This window comes from Erpetoichthys calabaricus, chromosome 12 (genome assembly GCF_900747795.2).
Source record: "Erpetoichthys calabaricus chromosome 12, fErpCal1.3, whole genome shotgun sequence".
NCBI lineage: Eukaryota > Metazoa > Chordata > Cladistia > Polypteriformes > Polypteridae > Erpetoichthys > Erpetoichthys calabaricus.
The window spans coordinates 146,617,277-146,634,363 of record NC_041405.2 but is presented as its reverse complement, the minus strand read 5'-3'; the positions used below and the strand labels follow the sequence as shown (position 1 = coordinate 146,634,363).

Genomic DNA, 17,087 nt, shown 5'->3' with positions numbered 1-17,087 from the left:
TTTTGGAAATTACTAATTTATTATTAGTCATTTTTAATTCAAAACACTGCAAATAAATTAAAATCCTTGTACAAAAACGTAACCCTCTATATAAGCTGTTCTAAGCTTTTTCTTTTTAAATGTTAACAGAGTAGTTTAGTCAATATTATTAAGTATTTGCACGGCAGTGATATAATATTAACTTTGCAGTACAAAGCAATCAGAATTTTTAAAATCTTTGTTTTCTGAGTTAATGTCAAAGAGCAAACTTGTATATAAACATTGCTAAAGTAATAGCTGTTCTTATACTCCCTGCTTGAATTTTATACTGACCCCATTAGTTATGAAAGACTTGGGATGTCATTTTTTGTTTGCTTCTTTGTTTTTAAGGAAAATGAGTATGCCATCACTTTTTGCATGAGGCTGACACCTCACTACTCTGACAATTTCCCCAACGGCTAAAAATATGTCTCTGTCCCTGCTATCTCTGTATGCAGAGACATATGGTTTGGCAAACATTAGGAATTTAGCTTCATTCTCTCGTAACTAGCCCAGAGGTCTACTATATATAATTCCAGATTTTCTAAAATCTGCCTCCTATCACTGGATCAGTATCTGCAAAAGAGAAAGAAGTTGTCGAGGTATCTTCAAACCTTTCTGGGCTTCTTAATTAGGTGTGTGCACAGTATGTTGTCCTAGCCATCTATCACGTACAGCGATGTCCATGTTACACACGCTGTCTGTCACAACAGCAGTCTGAGACTTTGATCTCTCTTACTTTTCTACAGCAGACTGTTGTAGTTTGCCGATATTGATGCTGGTGTACAGTTTATGTAGAGGACTTCTTTTGAAGTATATAGCTTGCCAGTTTTCATTGGTATATGAAGTATATAGCTTGCCAGCCCTAAGTACAATTATATACCATGAAGTATATAGTTTGCAAGCCCTTTCTTATTTGCAGTGGTGATGGACAGGTTGACAGACGAGATTAGACAGGAGTCCCCTTGGACTATGATGTTTGCTGATGACATTGTGATCTGTATCGAGAGTAGGGAACAAGTTGAGGAGACCCTGGAGAGGTGGAGATATGCTCTAGAGAGGAGAGGAATGAAGGTGAGTAGGAACAAGACAGAATACATGTGTGTGAATGAGAGGGAGGTCAGTGGAATGGTGAGGATGAAAGGAGTAGAGCTGACGAAGGTGGATGAGTTTAAATACTTGGGATCAACAGTACAGAGTAATGGGGATTGTGGAAGAGTGGTGAAAAAGAGTGTAGGCAGGGTGGAGTGGATGGAGAAGAGTGTCAGGAGTGATTTTGTGACAGATGGATATCGGCAAGAGTGAAAGGGAAGGTCTACAGGACGGTAGTGAGACCAGCTATTTTATATGGGTTGGAGACGGTGGCACTGACCAGAAAGCAGGAGACAGAGCTGGAGGTAGCAGAGTTAGAGATGCTAAGATTTGCATTGGGTGTGACGAGGATGGACAGGATTAGAAATGAGGACATTAGAGGGTCAGCTCAAGTTGGACGGTTGGGAGACAATATCCGAGAGGTGAGATTGCATTGGTTTGGACATGTGCATAGGAGAGATGCTGGGTATATTTGGAGAAGAATGTTAAGGATAGAGCTGCCAGGCAAGAGGAAGAGAGGAAGGCCTAAGAGGAGGTTAATGGATGTGGTGAGAGAGAACATGCAGGTGATGGGTGTAACAGAGCAAAATGCAGAGGACAGAAAGATATGGAAGAAGATGATCCACTGTGGCGACCCCTAACGGGAGCAGTTGAAAGAAGAAGAAGCTTGCCAGTTTTGGAGCTGTTGTGATCACATTGGCTATGATTATAACATAAATCTGTAGTTGCAAATGTCTAACAGTCAGTAATGAGAGCAATTGACTCCCTAATGCCACTTGCAACTTTATCCTTCACATCATTATAGAGACTGGGAATAGCAGTTCTGGCAGATTCTAGCTTGATTCTAGCCTTTCAATCAGCTTTTTAAAAGCCCTGCTTTTGGTGACAGAAAGGGACTTATGTGACGAGTTATGTACATTACAATGCATTTAGTAATTTCCTAAGATCTCTGGGACATTCGTGGAAATTTGCTGCAGAAAGGTTACAACAAGCTCACTTGTGTCTCCAGTATGGGGCACTTGCTTCCTGGGATTGTATTCTTTTGTAGAAATGCAGGACATATTTGAGTCTGTATGTATATATAGTCCTTCAGTAACCATGGCAGAAATAATCAGACAAGAAAAGAATGGTACCAAAAACAATATATATATTTAACTTGCTTTACAATGCAGCTTTCAGTTCCAATATATAATGGAATGTAATCATATATATATATATGGGGTGGGCAAAAGTAGGTTTATAGTTGTGAGTACGTGAAGCTAGCAATTTGAGCACTTACCAGATTGCACCTACTGTAAGTGCACTGTGCCATTGTGACATTCTTTTGAATTAATCAAGCTATTGAGTTAATAAAGCTATTGTAATAATCATAACCTGTGTGTCTTTGTTCCATATGAACAATTGTAACCCTACTTTTGCCCAATCCAGTATATATCCAGACTGAAGAGAACCAGTGGAGTAATACCATTATTGTCCGGTTCGGTGAAGTGCAGGAGGCATTCTTCTTGTAGGTGTCCTCTGACTACTAGACAGTCCTTCACCATTATAAATACTCACACATTTTACATATTATTGAGCTCTTTATGAAACTTGTCAGGTGTGGGTAAATACCATCTGAACTTACGTTATATATGGACTGTGCTCTTCTAAGACCCAAATAGCATTTTTTTCCTATCTAAACACAGTTCACATGCTCTAATCACTCATGGCCTCTGCCTGAAAGTGATGGGTCCGCCTGAGGTGATGAGTCAGGCATGTTTTAATCATCCAAGGTCAGAAATCACAATTATCAAATACTTATTTTTCATTTCTGGTTACAACTTGTCCATTGGTTGAGTAGCTGGGTTTTAAATCTTAACACCTGTGTGTTTTGGGCTAATTTCTCCTTGTTGTAGCAATGCAAATGCACCATCTTATTTCTGGTTTTGTTACCATTATATGGAAGCACAGCTTTAAAAAGTCTACAGATTATTTTATATTTCAACCTACTATATATCATCAGGAGACAATTTCATTATTACTGGAATTCCAAAACTCTGCCAGACCAGAGACTTGTAGTTAATCAGGGCATTCTCGGTCTGTGAGGGGCTCGACATTTCATTTGCCATTGTGTTTTGTTTCAGTCATATGGTAACTTCATACAAGAAAAACAATATGATATAAGACAGGTTTTGTTTTGGTAATATTATATACTAGCAGATGGCCGCCGTAACATACGGCGGTGTAAGAATAGGAATGGAAAACGGTGAGAAAGGAATTCAGAAATCAAGAAGAAATAAATACTTCTGGAAAGACGCAGTGTGCACATAGAATTTCCAGCTAAGCAGGATTACATGCGAAAGTGATATATAAATAAAGCTTTCCGAATTTACGTACTATGGCCATTGCATCCTGGTAGTTTTGTTGCATGTATCTTGGACTTCCTGGAAATGTGGACGGTAATATGATCTTTTTGCCTACACGTACGTTGTTATTTTCAGCGTTTGCTTGCAGTGCGTCTGATAGTTGCACTCGCAGATCTTGTTGATGTAATCTGAGATAGTTGAGACGCGCGCCCTCTGTTTTAGCATATGCATCTACGACGTACTGTTGGAATAGTTTGCCGCTGGATTGCAAAATACTAAATGTATTCCTCATTGCTAATCTGTACGCGTAAAATTGGCATTGAGTAAGCCTTATTCACTTGGCAGTTCTTTTATCGGGAACATGTTGTAAATCTTTGTGCCAGCCAATGTCTCCGTAAGGGAATTAAAGTGGGTAAACCATAGGATCGCAATTCATATTGAGCGTGGAAATCTGTTTAGAGGAGTTGCCAATGGGATAGATGCAAATGTCCCTTTCGGCTGGCGGTTCGCCATCTTCTCCAACGAAAATCGCTACAACATCGGTGTGACATGTCAGGGCATTGTATCGTCGTAAATCCTGCCTAGGGTTTTCCTTTTAAACCATTTGTACAGATGCTGTTGGATTGGACTGAGCGATTTCATGCATGTGTTTGTATGATTTAGCGAAGGGGTTGATGGTTCTGAGCATGGAATCTAGCTGGAGAAGTACATTTTCGCTGCATGCAGAGTTTGCCTTATTTATTAAGCATACTTCAGTAGATTGCGCTGTCAAAAACATACAACTATCCATATTCTGGAGAGGTAGAAGTGTTACCGTATAGTGGAGAGACTTGGTGATAAATTTGCCCATGTATTTTAAAACAGTATGGTCCGTGGCAAGGAGGTTGAGTTATCTTTGCACTCATGGAAGCAACCGCTAGAGAAGAGTTGTATTCTCAAATGTGTTCACGATCATTTTTAGCTTCTGATGTTTGCTGTGTAAGAAGCCGTTGTAAAGACGCAGGTGGCTCCTGCAATGATTGTAAAGCTACTTGTTGGATGTATTACACTCAGCAGGCCAGTGTAGTGCATGACATGGAAGAGGACGAATAGGAATCGAGAAATGCTTTGTCGGCTGCGTGTGGGCGGGACCGGTTTTGAAGAGGAGCCGCAGGTAGCGTGGTGAAGGGTTTGGAAGAGAACAAATAGGAATCGAGAAATACCGTGTCGGCTGCTTGTGGGCGGGACCGGTTTTGAAGTGGAAGCAGGACGAACCAGAAGAGAAACATATATAAAAGAGATTGCAGAAATCGAATGCAACAATTTTGTGTTCCACCTAACAGATAATAATGAAAAAATATCTTTCATACTGATGTCTGCCCATCAGAGGTTAGCAAATTTATAGAGACATTCTGTAAAGTAGTGCTATGACTGAAATAGAAGAGAGTGAAAAATGAGGAATGATCTCAGTAAAAGAAAATTGTTCAAATATTGGTTATAAGACTTGTCTCCACAAAACCTTAGACCCTGCAACTGTGGAACCTGATTTAAGAAAGTGGACAGAAAGATTTGTTTTCTTTCTCCTGTATTTTGAATAAACACACAGGGGCTGATTAACATAACCTGTCACTCATCATACACTTAATGTTTCTGCTCTGTGCTCAAAACTCAGTTATAAGGGGCCAATAGATGGTGGCCCATTGTAGTTTCAAGTTACTTGTAACCAACTTTTGTTTCTTAAATATGTAATACTCGTCTTAATATAATAAACTGTTCTGGGTATTTATAACAAAAAAATGTGCAAGCATTTCTCATAATACAGCCGTGGCCAAAGTTTTGAGAATGACTCAAATATTGGTTTTCACAAAGTTTGCTGCTTCGGTGTTTGTAGATCTTTTTGTTAGATGTATGGAATGGAGTGGAAAAGCAATACAGATTATTTCCATGGTTGGCAGGCTTCATTTTACACTTTGTTCTTAAATAATGTAACTTTAGTATGGTGCTTACTGGCGGTACAGTCTATAGCCTCACATTTTAAAATATGTTTTGTAAAAAGAACACAAGACAAATCTGAAGAGTGTTGGGATCAGTGATGGGATTCCTGGATTAAATCGTTGAAAGAGTTAACAAATTGCCAGCAATGACTGTTGCACTTTTATTGAAAGATAGATGTTTCCATCTTGTCCAGAGGTGGTTCTCTGGTGTTGTGGAAGTATTTATCTAAGCAGTGTTATGATCATGCGAGCAGCAAGAGCCATACTAAGATGGAAAACCTTAACAGCAGAAGACCGATACCTTAAAAGGAGTAAACTAGACAAAGTCAAAGACTGGCAAAAGGTCAGAATGCCAGAAGGATCTGAGCAACAAGTTAACTAAACGAGAGATTACGTGTATGTAATCAAAGAAACATCCAGGGGTCTTGACACTTAACGTTTTTTTTTTTTTTTTTTTTTGTAAAGCACTGTTTAACATCCTGTCAGCTAGTAAGAATACCAGTTGGCGGTACAAACTAAGACATGATGAGTGAGTGGCAGGAGGTCACAAAAATCAACAAAATCCAGTATTTGAAACATTATAAATAAAGGTGTCTAAATAAAGCAAAATATACATACACTAACTTGTTTGAGATTAACCCCTTACTATCTTTACAAAAGACATAGATTTCAAGTAAGAGAATCCCCAGACTGACTCACCAGGTGCCACACGTTGCCATTATATGTCATAGATATGCCCACGAATTTACGAACAGTAATAATCAATCAATCTTTTGATCTTGGTTTATTTTTATGATCTGCTTTTTAGATACCTTTTAACAATATATAAGAACTAAACAAGGCAAGTCAAATATTAAAAATGGTAAATATTTGACTATGTTGGGATTGGGTGGGGTTTTGTGGAAGAATAACTAGAACTTTAAAATGTTACACTCCTTATGTTACATTATTGCTTTTTTAACCTACTCAAAGCATTTTACATAGACAGTGGGCAACGAATTCAACCACCACTAATAGGATTCACTATCTGGGTAATGCAGCGACAGACATTTTTTGCATCAATATGTTCACCACACGTTAGCTATCAGGTGGTGAAGAGGTGAGGGAGTTAGCCAATAAGGAACAGGGAATGATTAGGGGGCCAGAATGAATAGGTCATGGTTGGCCGTTTAGACATGACATTGAGCAATACCCTAGATCCCAAGGAATCCTTTATGACAACAGAGTACCGGTAAGACAACAACAACATTTATTTATATAGCACATTTTTATACAAGCAGTGTAGCTCAAAGAGTTTTATAAGATGAGAAAAAAAAGAAAAAAAAAAGATTAGGCAAGAATAAATAACAAAGGAAAAAGATACGGTCGGATGGCATGGATGACAGAAAAAAAAACTCCAGTTAGGCCAGAGAAAAAAACAAAATCTGCAGGGGTACCAATGCCAAAATGACTGCCCAGCCCCCACTGGGCATTCTACCTAATATAAATGGTCATAAATCAGTCCTGTTTATTTTCACTTCACTTGATACTATTTGATGATGTTGCTCTTGTGGACAGCTGGGACACCCACCTTCAATCCATTAATACAAAGGGGCTGAATGATGCCTTGATTAGGTGGTGGTGGCATAGATCACCGCAGAAGATCCGGAATAGACAGCAAAGAATAGTAGAGATTAGCACAGACAGCGAATCCTGAAGAATATGATTATTCTATGCCCATATAGTCTATCAGGAAATACAACTAAAATGTAGCTATGAAAAAGCTGTATTAAAATAATGGGTTTTTAGCAGTTTTTTTTAAAATGACCTGTAGTAGAAATCAACATCTTAATTAATTGCTGAAGTAGTCCAGATTTTTGGTGCATAATAGGAAAAGACTGCCTCACCACTTCTTTTAATTTTGGCTCTTGGAATTATAAGCAGACCTCCATACAGAGATCTAAGGTTACAACTTGGGGTGTAGGGGGGCAGGCATTCCAAAATATAGGATGTGGCAAGATTATTTAAGGCTTTATGTACACCATTAGTAGTATTTTAAAGTAAGTTTAATGACCAATGTAATGATGTTAAAACTGGCAAGATGTTCTCAGATTTTCTTTTTCTGAATAAGATTCTGGCTGCTGTAGACTGGACTAATTGCAGCAGATTGATGTCTTTCTTAGGTAGTCCTCTTAGGAGTGCATTAAAAAAATCTAGTCGACTAAAAACAAAAGGTAATAGGCCTTCCTTAGTTTGGACCCTGCAACTTCAGCTGGATGGACTTTCTCCACAGTCTAAATTACTTGCACATTTTGATATAAGATTATAGTCTTGAGTAACTGATTACTGGTTGTACCTCTTGTTTAATGGTTATTTGGCGAACTATGGTCATCTATATAAGCAGCTGGTATTGGAAAAGTTTTCTTGAAATTGCTGACATTCATGCAATGTTGCTAAGTACAATTTTAAATTCTTACTGCGGTCTTACCAGTTTGTGATGTTGCTTCAAGTCTTTTAAACCTTGGTCAGTAATTATAATTTCATTTTGAAGCAGTTTTATTAACTGTCATTGATTTTGTTAAAAAAAATGTTAATACACTCGTCCCATTAAAGTTCTGTTGTTTTAATCCATTCTCCTAATTTCACAGTGAAGGGCCTATCTGCCGAATCTGCCATGAGGGAGGCAGTGGAGAAGGACTGCTGTCCCCATGCGATTGCACTGGTACGCTGGGTACAGTGCACAAGAGCTGCCTGGAAAAGTGGCTTTCCTCCTCAAATACAAGCTACTGTGAGCTGTGTCACACAGAGTTCACAGTTGAGAGACGGCCTCGGCCCCTTACAGAGGTAACAAAGGTCAATGCTCAAACCCATATATTATTCCTTCTAATGTTACAACAAATCTGGTTTTCAAAATGGAGATTTATTTTATTGCTGGTAAACATTTGCCTTAAATGTTAACATGATTAAATGGATGTTTAGAACATTTTAACTAGTTAATTTGATTTAATGTTACTTTAATCTTGAACTTTAAAATATGGAAACTAAGAATAAGAAGTGCATGTTATTTGTATAGTAGTAGGGTGTTGCACTGTGTTAGCCATTATGGATGTAATAAGAAGTCAAGCAAAATGCCACCTTTTATTGGCTTACTTAAAAGATTAGAATATGCAAGCTTTCAAGACAGTCAAGATGTGGTTTCCTGTACAAGGGGCCTGAGCTGCCTCGTAAGCTTGCATATTGTAGTCTTTTTAGTAAGCCAATAAAAAGTGTCATTTTGCTTGACTTCTCATGTTGTTTCTATTCATTTTAAATTACCAAGCAAGGAAGTCCTCTTTTTGTATAGCATTCTACCATCTCCAGATGTTGGCAAAAGAATGGCTGTATATAATAAAAGAGCAAGATACCTGGGAAGCTAACAGAATCTTCAGTAACTTTCTGCTCTGTTGATAATGGGGGAAGTATACATGAAGTTTATCTGATAGAATTTTTAGATAATGTGTTTTTCCTGTACAGTTTAAAAAAAAGCTGTTTCTACTTAACCTTTAGTGTCATCAGTCACTTGAAATTACTAATTGCCGTAAACCTTTTTTAGCATGTAGGACATGTTTGCTCCTGTTTTTAATTATGGTTAACACTGCTTCCTCACAGCTGAACAAAATTCCAGCCTGGTCACCGTCTGTTCACACATTCTTACTAAATCCACTTGGATTTTCACTGAATACTTCTGCTTCTTCCAACACTGGAAAAACACATGTATTAGATTAGAGATCCCAAAGTTGCTCAATATAATTGTGTGCGTGAGTGTCGTGTTATGAACTGGTGTTCTGTCCAGAATTGTTCCCCTGTCACAGCCTCTAATTAGTGGATTTTGGCTGTTTACGACACACCCATTGCTTGCACAAGTGTTAAATTGCAGACACAGCCACGTTACTCTCCATAGAAAAACATTGAATTGAAATGGAGGAACTCAGGGACTTTCAACAAGGAACTATCATAGGATGCCACCTGTGCATCAAATTTTCGTACTGCTTTAGCTGCCCTTCTCAAATGTAAGTGACATTATTGTGATGTGGAAATGTATATGACCAGTAGCAGCAGCTTACCCCTGAAGTGCCAGGGACTGCACAGAAGTAAAGCACATAGCGCACAGAAATTGTCGAGCCTCAGTTGAAACCTAAACTGCCCCTGAAAGTAATGTCGGCACACATATTGTTCTATTGGGAGCTAAACAACATGCATTTCTATGGCCAAGCAGCAACTCCTAAGCCTGTGATCACCATCTGCAGTGCCAAGTGTCAGCTAGAGTGTTATTGGGCACTGGAACAGTGGAAGTGTATTTTCTGAGGTGATGAGTCATACTTCACTGTCTGGCAATCTGATAGATGTGTCTGATTTTTGGCAGATGCTTGGATAAAGCTACCTGCCTCAGTGAGTAGTGCCATCTGAGGTGTGTGGTTGGGGAGGTGCAATGGTCTTCAGGTGGTTCTTTTTGTTTGGGCTAGGCCCCTGCTTCCAGTGATGCTGAAACTTAATTCCAAAGCATACACTGACTTTCCGAGCTTCCTAGTTTGTGGCCAAAGTTTGGAGAACGTCATATCCCTTTTCAGCATGATAATGAGGTCTATGCTGTAATGGTTTGATTAGAGCAGAGTGGGAAGAACTTGACTGGCCTGCATAGAACCTTAACCTCTGCTCAACTCAACTCCTTGTTGATGAATTTGAGTGCCTTTTACAAGCCACACCTAATCACCGAGCATCATTGTCTGACCTCATTGATGCTTGTATACACACATGCACACACGCGCGCACACACACACACAATATAGCTTTTTTTCCCATTTATGGTGGCATGTTAAAGTATTCAGTCTCCTTCAGAGTCGTCATGATTTTCTGCATGACAGAAGATTTGTACACATATTTATCCATTCAGTATTTTTTATAGTAAACAATACATTTTCAAAGTCAAAATAAACCATTTTCTGTAGATGTTTTACTGAAGAAAGAAAAAAGCAAACTTTTGACTAAGTATTTAAACCTCTGTGCATTGGAGGCTCCAGGATTAAACAAATGACAAATTAATCACAAACAACACAAAGGAAATAGTCATTTGACCATAATTAAAAATAATTAAGTACTACTTCTGAGTCCTTTATATCTCTGTGGATATAAAAGGCCCCCTTTGTAAGGGCCACAGTTTTTGTTGGACAATCAATTTACAAATGAAGACAAAGGCACATTCTGCAGATGTGAGGAAAAAAAAGTAATTGAAATGCACAAGGCAGGAAATGGCTGCAAAAAATGATGACAAACAGTCTGGGACAACAGGCTGAGACCATCCTATGTCTCCACCCAGAGATAGATAGATAGATAGATAGATAGATAGATAGATAGATAGATAGATAGATAGATAGAGAAATGACACAACATCACCAGATGCTTGCACCTGTGACCTCTCCTGATGTTCATTAGGATGCTTTATCATTATCCCTTCTTTCTGTGCCATTTCTTTGAAAAGAGTAGCAGCTGCAAAAGTGGCAGACACCTTTAGGTATCGGTTAAAGAGCCTGTATTTCTCTGGGTATCCACTATACGCATTCTCCACAACAAACAATGCTATGAAGAGTCTGATGATCATAAACATGAAGAAACATCAAGCTTTGGACAAAATAAACAACGCAGTAGTACAGGTAGGAGGGTTATGGAGCAGGTGGTAAGCTGACAAACACATTGCCGCCATTTACCTATTTAGACAATAAATAACATTTTAAAACTTTGTTTAATCTAATTCAAGATCATGTGACACAGGTGCCTACTTTTGTAGTACAAGCTAGGAACTAACTGTGGCTAGGATGCCAACCCATTTCAGGGTCTACTCCAGCACACACACACATAGTGCTTATTTTGAATTTCCAGGTAATAAAACACTCATTTAACAGAGGACCGAGAAGAAAACCTTTTCAGAAATGGAACTAATGTGGAAACTCAATGCGGAAAACAACCAGGTGTGGGATATTAACCTAGGATGTTGAATTTGTGAGATAGCAACACTGAACAATGAATAGTGCTAACTTTTGACTTACTTTATTATTGAATGTGTTTTATTTTTGAAACCAAACACAACCATTTTAGGTTATTTACCAGTATGTTGCTTGTATTTTTGGATCAGTATACTTTAAAAGCAGCCTTAGAAGGCATGTTTTACAGTGCTATCACAAGCAATCCTGAAAATATTTACATTGATATTGCGTCCGTCTTAAGTTTGCCAGTTAGCATCCAGGCCTGTACATGTGCCTTCTTGAGCAGGGGGACCTTTCAGACACTGCAAGATGTCAATCCATTATGGCATAGCGTGTTACCAATGGTGTTCTCGGTTACTGTGGTGGTCCCAACTGCCTTCAGATCATTAACAGGTTCCTCCAGTGTAGTTTTGGGCTGATCCCTCACCTTTCTCTTGATCATCCTCACCCCATGCATGCAGATCCAGACCGAGGGCGACTTATGATCATTTTATATTTCTTCCATTTCCGAATAATCGCACCAACAGTCGTCACCTTCTCACCAGGCTTCTTGCTGATGGTCTTGTAGCCCATTCCAGCCTTGTGCAGGTCTTGTCCCTGATGTCCTTTGACATTTCTCTGATTTTGCCCATGGTGGTGGAGAGGTTGGAATGGAAGAAATTGATTCTGTGAACAGTTGTGCTTTATACACATAACGAGTTGAGATCAGGAGTATCTGTAATTGATTGACTGACTGATTGATTGATTGTAGTCTGTGTGCCACATGGGCACACAGTCAATCTGTGGGAGCCAAAATTATGGCTTGGTTTTAGGGGATCAAATCCTTATTTCTCTCTGTGATATGCAAATCAATTTATAACTTTTATGTAATGTGTTTTTTCTGGATTTTTGGTTGATATTTTGTCTCACTCCATTACAGTGAAGCCACCATAAAAATTAGAGACTGTTCATTTCTTTGTAAGTGAGCAAACTTACAAATTCAGCAGGGGATGAAATACTTATTTCCCCCACTGTATATGTATAGCCAAAGAGAATCCATGGGACGATACAGTTGTCTTACAGTTCTTCAGTTATGTCTTTGAGAGTTGTGTGTACATCTTCGACTGAGGGGCATTTCTGTTAGCACAGACTTGATGAGATGACCTCAATCTTATGCAGGCCTCCTGGGTCAAACAGGCTGTAACAGGCTTTATACCCACACTTTCCACTCACCGTTGCATTATATGGATTAGATTCTGTTCTCCTAGTTTATCACTTTCAATGGGCTATTTGAAGTTTCTACTGACCAGTGTAATAAATGAGTTAGGCTTCCTTTCACCAATAAAGCAAAAAATAATATTTTGTGAAACATGTTTTCTGACATAAGCTGATGTGGATCCTGGGTCCTTTTATTTTAACACCCCTTTGTAATTTGAGATTTTTGACTACCTCTTTTGGTAAATTAGTATGATCTATCAAGCAATTAACATTTTGATCTCAGAAAAAAAATTATTTTACATTCCTGCTAATGCTGCAATTATATCATCCTACAGTGGCTGAGAGACCCTGGACCTCGCAATGAGAAGAGGACACTTTTTTGTGATATGGTCTGTTTCCTGTTCATTACTCCTCTGGCTGCCATCTCAGGCTGGCTATGTCTTAGGGGAGCCCAGGACCATCTGCAGTTCAACAGCCGGCTGGAAGCAGTGGGGCTCATTGCTTTGACTATTGCACTTTTCACCATCTACGTCCTTTGGACCCTTGTGAGTACCATGTTTCAGATATAAGGTTTAGAGCTAAACAAATTGCTCACCATTTTTGAGCAAGAATCTTGCCTGATCTAGAGCAGAAGAGTGCTTTTTCTTCATATAGTGCATGTTCATTGCTACTAGTTTGAGCACATTATTGAATGTTGTATGTATCTCAATAGAAAAGATTGTGTGAACCCTGTTGGCAAATTTTGGTCCGTTATTTATAGCCATACTTTATTTCAGATCATGCACTTTATTTTTTGTGTTGCATTTTCTGTAGTACTAGGGTGTGTTAGCCATTAGAAATGTAGTGAGAAGTCAAACTAAATCACACCTTTTACTGGCTAACTAAAAAGATTACAAGAAGAAGAAGAAGGGCCCTGAGTTGCCTTGAAAGTTTGCTTGTGGTATTTTCTTAAGAGAAAGCTTATGTGGTTTTTTTTTTGTACTCTTATCACTTCCTAGGTTTCATTCCGCTATCACTGTCAGCTATACTCCGAGTGGAGACGCACCAATCAGAAGGTTCGCCTATTGATTCCTGATGCCAAGGGCGCCCATTCTACCCAGCATTCCTTGCTCTCCACAAAGATAATGAAAAAGACTGCAGATGAGACAATTGTATGAACTATACACAGCACCCTAGCCCCATTCCTAATTTTTTGAGTTCTGGGGAAATAGTGGAATCAATAAGATTTATAAAGTTTCAGCCTTCAAGGTCACCCTTTTCTTCTGTCAGTTTTGTCCCAGTATAATTTTGTGAGTGTATCTGCGTGCTTCTTTACAAGCTCTTTCACTGAATCCAAGCGCAAGCATTGTGGGATCATCTTGTTCTCCGCATCAATAACGTGAATCACCAACGTCCGGCAGCCATCAAGATTTTTTTTTTCTTTTTTTAAATTTCTGAAACCAGCCTCTTTGAAATTTGCAAATGTTCATTACTTTGTTTTGGTTTTGTTTGATTTCATCCATTCTCTGATCATTTTTGCCTATGTCAGTACCCCAGACATTCCTCTTCAGGTGATACTCGTATGTTGTTAAAATAAGTAGTTCAATTTTGCATACAAGAGACTGTACTTACCAGCAGATACACGCTGATCTAATGATGTTAATTTGTTTTCTAGGGGGGAATAATATTGCAGTTTACATCCGTATACCTGCCTGTTTTGTCAGTCATTAACAACTTCTCTTAAATAACTATAGTATATTACATGTCCTTTTGTTACAATAGATTTTCCAACTGTTTATACTATTTTTCTGGTGGAGCCGAGAGGGTGAAGTGCATGAATATTTTATGAAACTGGTGAATAATGAATACGTCGTAGATATATGTAGGTAGGTTACCCCGTAAAAGCTATCTATCTGTCTATGCCCCTTCCACACCGTCCCATGCTCCTTTCCCTCTGCCCCCACTGTGGTAGTGGACCTTGAATGGTGTATAATTTCTTTTCTCTGTAGACAGCCAGAGAGACCACCATTTGAGCTCTGCTGTCCACAAGTATGTGCAATAATGTTTTATATCCTATCATTGTTAAAGATTGTGGCACAGTGCTGGAAGAAAGTAGTGAAGTGAATAAACGAGTTCACACTTAAAAGGTACACACAAATGTGTTTTCTTGCATGCTGAAGAGCATCTTTTTTTAAAGAAAGTGTGATTCAATAAAGATTTTTTAAAAATCCATCTGTTTAGACGTAATGGACTGGAAGGACATTTTTTTCCTTTTTTTTTTTGCAGTCAGTTTTGAACTAACATTAAGGTGCTGCAGTTTGCTACAAGTACTTATAGAAGACTCGAGTGCATTTACACAGTATATATATATATATATATATATATATATATATATATATATATATATATATATATATATATATATATCTACAATGATTGTCTGTGCTGATTCTGTATGACTTTGTTATTCAGAACAAACACAATTTAATTAAAAATTATGTTATTATACTGGGTGAAATTTATATTTACATGCACCATGATGATTGCTGCTATCTTCAGTTATGTAGTTAAGATTTGAATTGTAATGGAGTATACATTGACCCACGTTAACCAAGGAGAAAGCAGGTGAATTCAATGGAGCTCTTGTAAGATGGAATGAAAATGTAATTATGCCAAATGATTTTCCATATGTTTAGGGAAAAATCACATCTGCTTCTCAAGTAGATTTAGCACTTGTGAAGCAAAAACCCTCGACTTCAGTTTCAGTTCAGGTAGCATATTTTAATGTGCATATTCAGTCTGTATTTTAGACCCTTGAAATTGCTTTCCTGCATTTCAAACCAGATATACTTTTGCATGTTTAAAATACAGTATATGCAGCATTAAGAAATTAACCATTATTTTTCCCACTTTTTAAAATTGTACATTTAAATATCTGACTTTGACTTATCCCATATTTTATATTTTCAAATATAAAAGTATAGGGTTTTTAAGCATAACTGTAAATTTGGTGTATATAAGATTTATAAATATATTCAGCTTTAATGTATACTTGTAATAAGTACATTCTTTAGATGTGCGTGTTTTAAATATTTAGAAGTTATTATATACATTTATGGCAATTCAAAATTTGCCAAGTGGACTATATTTGAATTTCAATGAGAGGTTCTCAGTCAGTCAAACTGATCATGGTCATAAAGTGCATCAAGTAACCTTGAATAGTATTATAGTATGTGGCTGATGATGGATTAAACTTGAATGGAGAAATGTTAGCAGTACAGTAAAGTACAATTCATAACAATTATTTGGAAAAATTGCAAATTTGTTTTTATTTAAAAGAAAAATAATGCCAAAGAAATAATAAATAAATGATATTTTTCCAGATGCAGAGTAGAAGAGAGAGCGAGATCTCAGTCTTGGACGTGAATGTTGAGAGTGGAGAAGCCCTTGAAAATGAATGCTAGGGAGATTTTCAAAGAGTCTGCATTTTTCACATAAACAAACCAGTCCTTTTAACAGCTCATTTGTTAGTGAGTATCACCAAAAAGAATTTTATTGAACAAACTGAAATATATTACCTGAACAGATGGGAGGCTGGCTTTAGAGGACTGCTGCTGACACATTCATCTATATGGGATTATCCCCCTGGCATTCTGTGGTTCAGTTTTAAAGAGTTAAAAACAATTAATTCCACTGCTAGATTACTGAGTAACCCTGAATAAGATGCTTTGACTGCCTTTTCTGTGGTGGTGTAAATATGTCCTTCTATAGAGTTGTTGTTCTACAATTGTAAAGTATTTAGGGTGGTGTTGACCATGAAAGGTGCTATAAAAAAAAGCTTGATCATTTTGTTTTTGTGTCAAGTAGGTTATTGAAGAAATGCTGTAAAACTAAATTGGGATGGAATAGGGAGAAACATATTCAATCAAGCTTTATAGTGCAGTTTTTCTAAATAAGCATTTGTTTTTATCATTTACTGTTAATTATCTTTAAACCTAATATTGCACTGAAGATCACCTCTTCCAGTAGCCCATCAAACTATGAGAAGTGTTTATCTTGCTTTTTTTTATATTTAAATCTGTACATTGGGATATTGTGAGGTTTTAACTGTAGACCTTCAGGTGCCTGCTGAACAAATGTTAAAATTTACAAATAAATGTTATTGTAACAGTTTTGATCCTCTATCTTGGAACATAAGTTTGCATATGCATTAGAGTAAATGTGTGATTTACTATTTAACAAGCTTATAATATTGTATTTTCCATACATGTATGAGAATTATATTCACATGCATAATAACACTGGACAATGAAAGTTTTACTTCCTGAACACTTTTGGGCGTATGTTATAGATTTTGGTCTGCTGATTCCAAAAATTGTCTTAATATTTTCCAGTAGTGCACTTTTATTACAATTGCAAATTTTTGTGATGTCCTGTCATATCATAAGCATGCATATACATTACAACTTGTGAGCCACTGGGGGCAT

General features: G+C 37.6%; 1 protein-coding gene across 3 annotated transcripts in view; it reads left to right on the top strand.

Moving 5' to 3' along the window:
- The window catches only part of marchf2 (membrane-associated ring finger (C3HC4) 2), a 61,992-nt gene extending 47,095 nt beyond the window's left edge, over positions 1–14,897 (top strand). For 2 of the 3 annotated variants that reach the window (XM_028816509.2, XM_028816508.2), the window contains exons 4-6: positions 8,056–8,260; positions 12,957–13,166; positions 13,620–14,897. In XM_028816509.2, coding sequence (XP_028672342.1) covers positions 8,056–8,260; positions 12,957–13,166; positions 13,620–13,778 — 574 coding nt within the window. In that variant the 3' untranslated portion in view covers positions 13,779–14,897. The remainder of the gene's footprint in view (positions 1–8,055; positions 8,261–12,956; positions 13,167–13,619) is intronic. The other variant, XM_028816510.2, reaches the window with a different exon arrangement.
- The last annotated feature ends 2,190 nt before the right edge of the window (positions 14,898–17,087 follow it).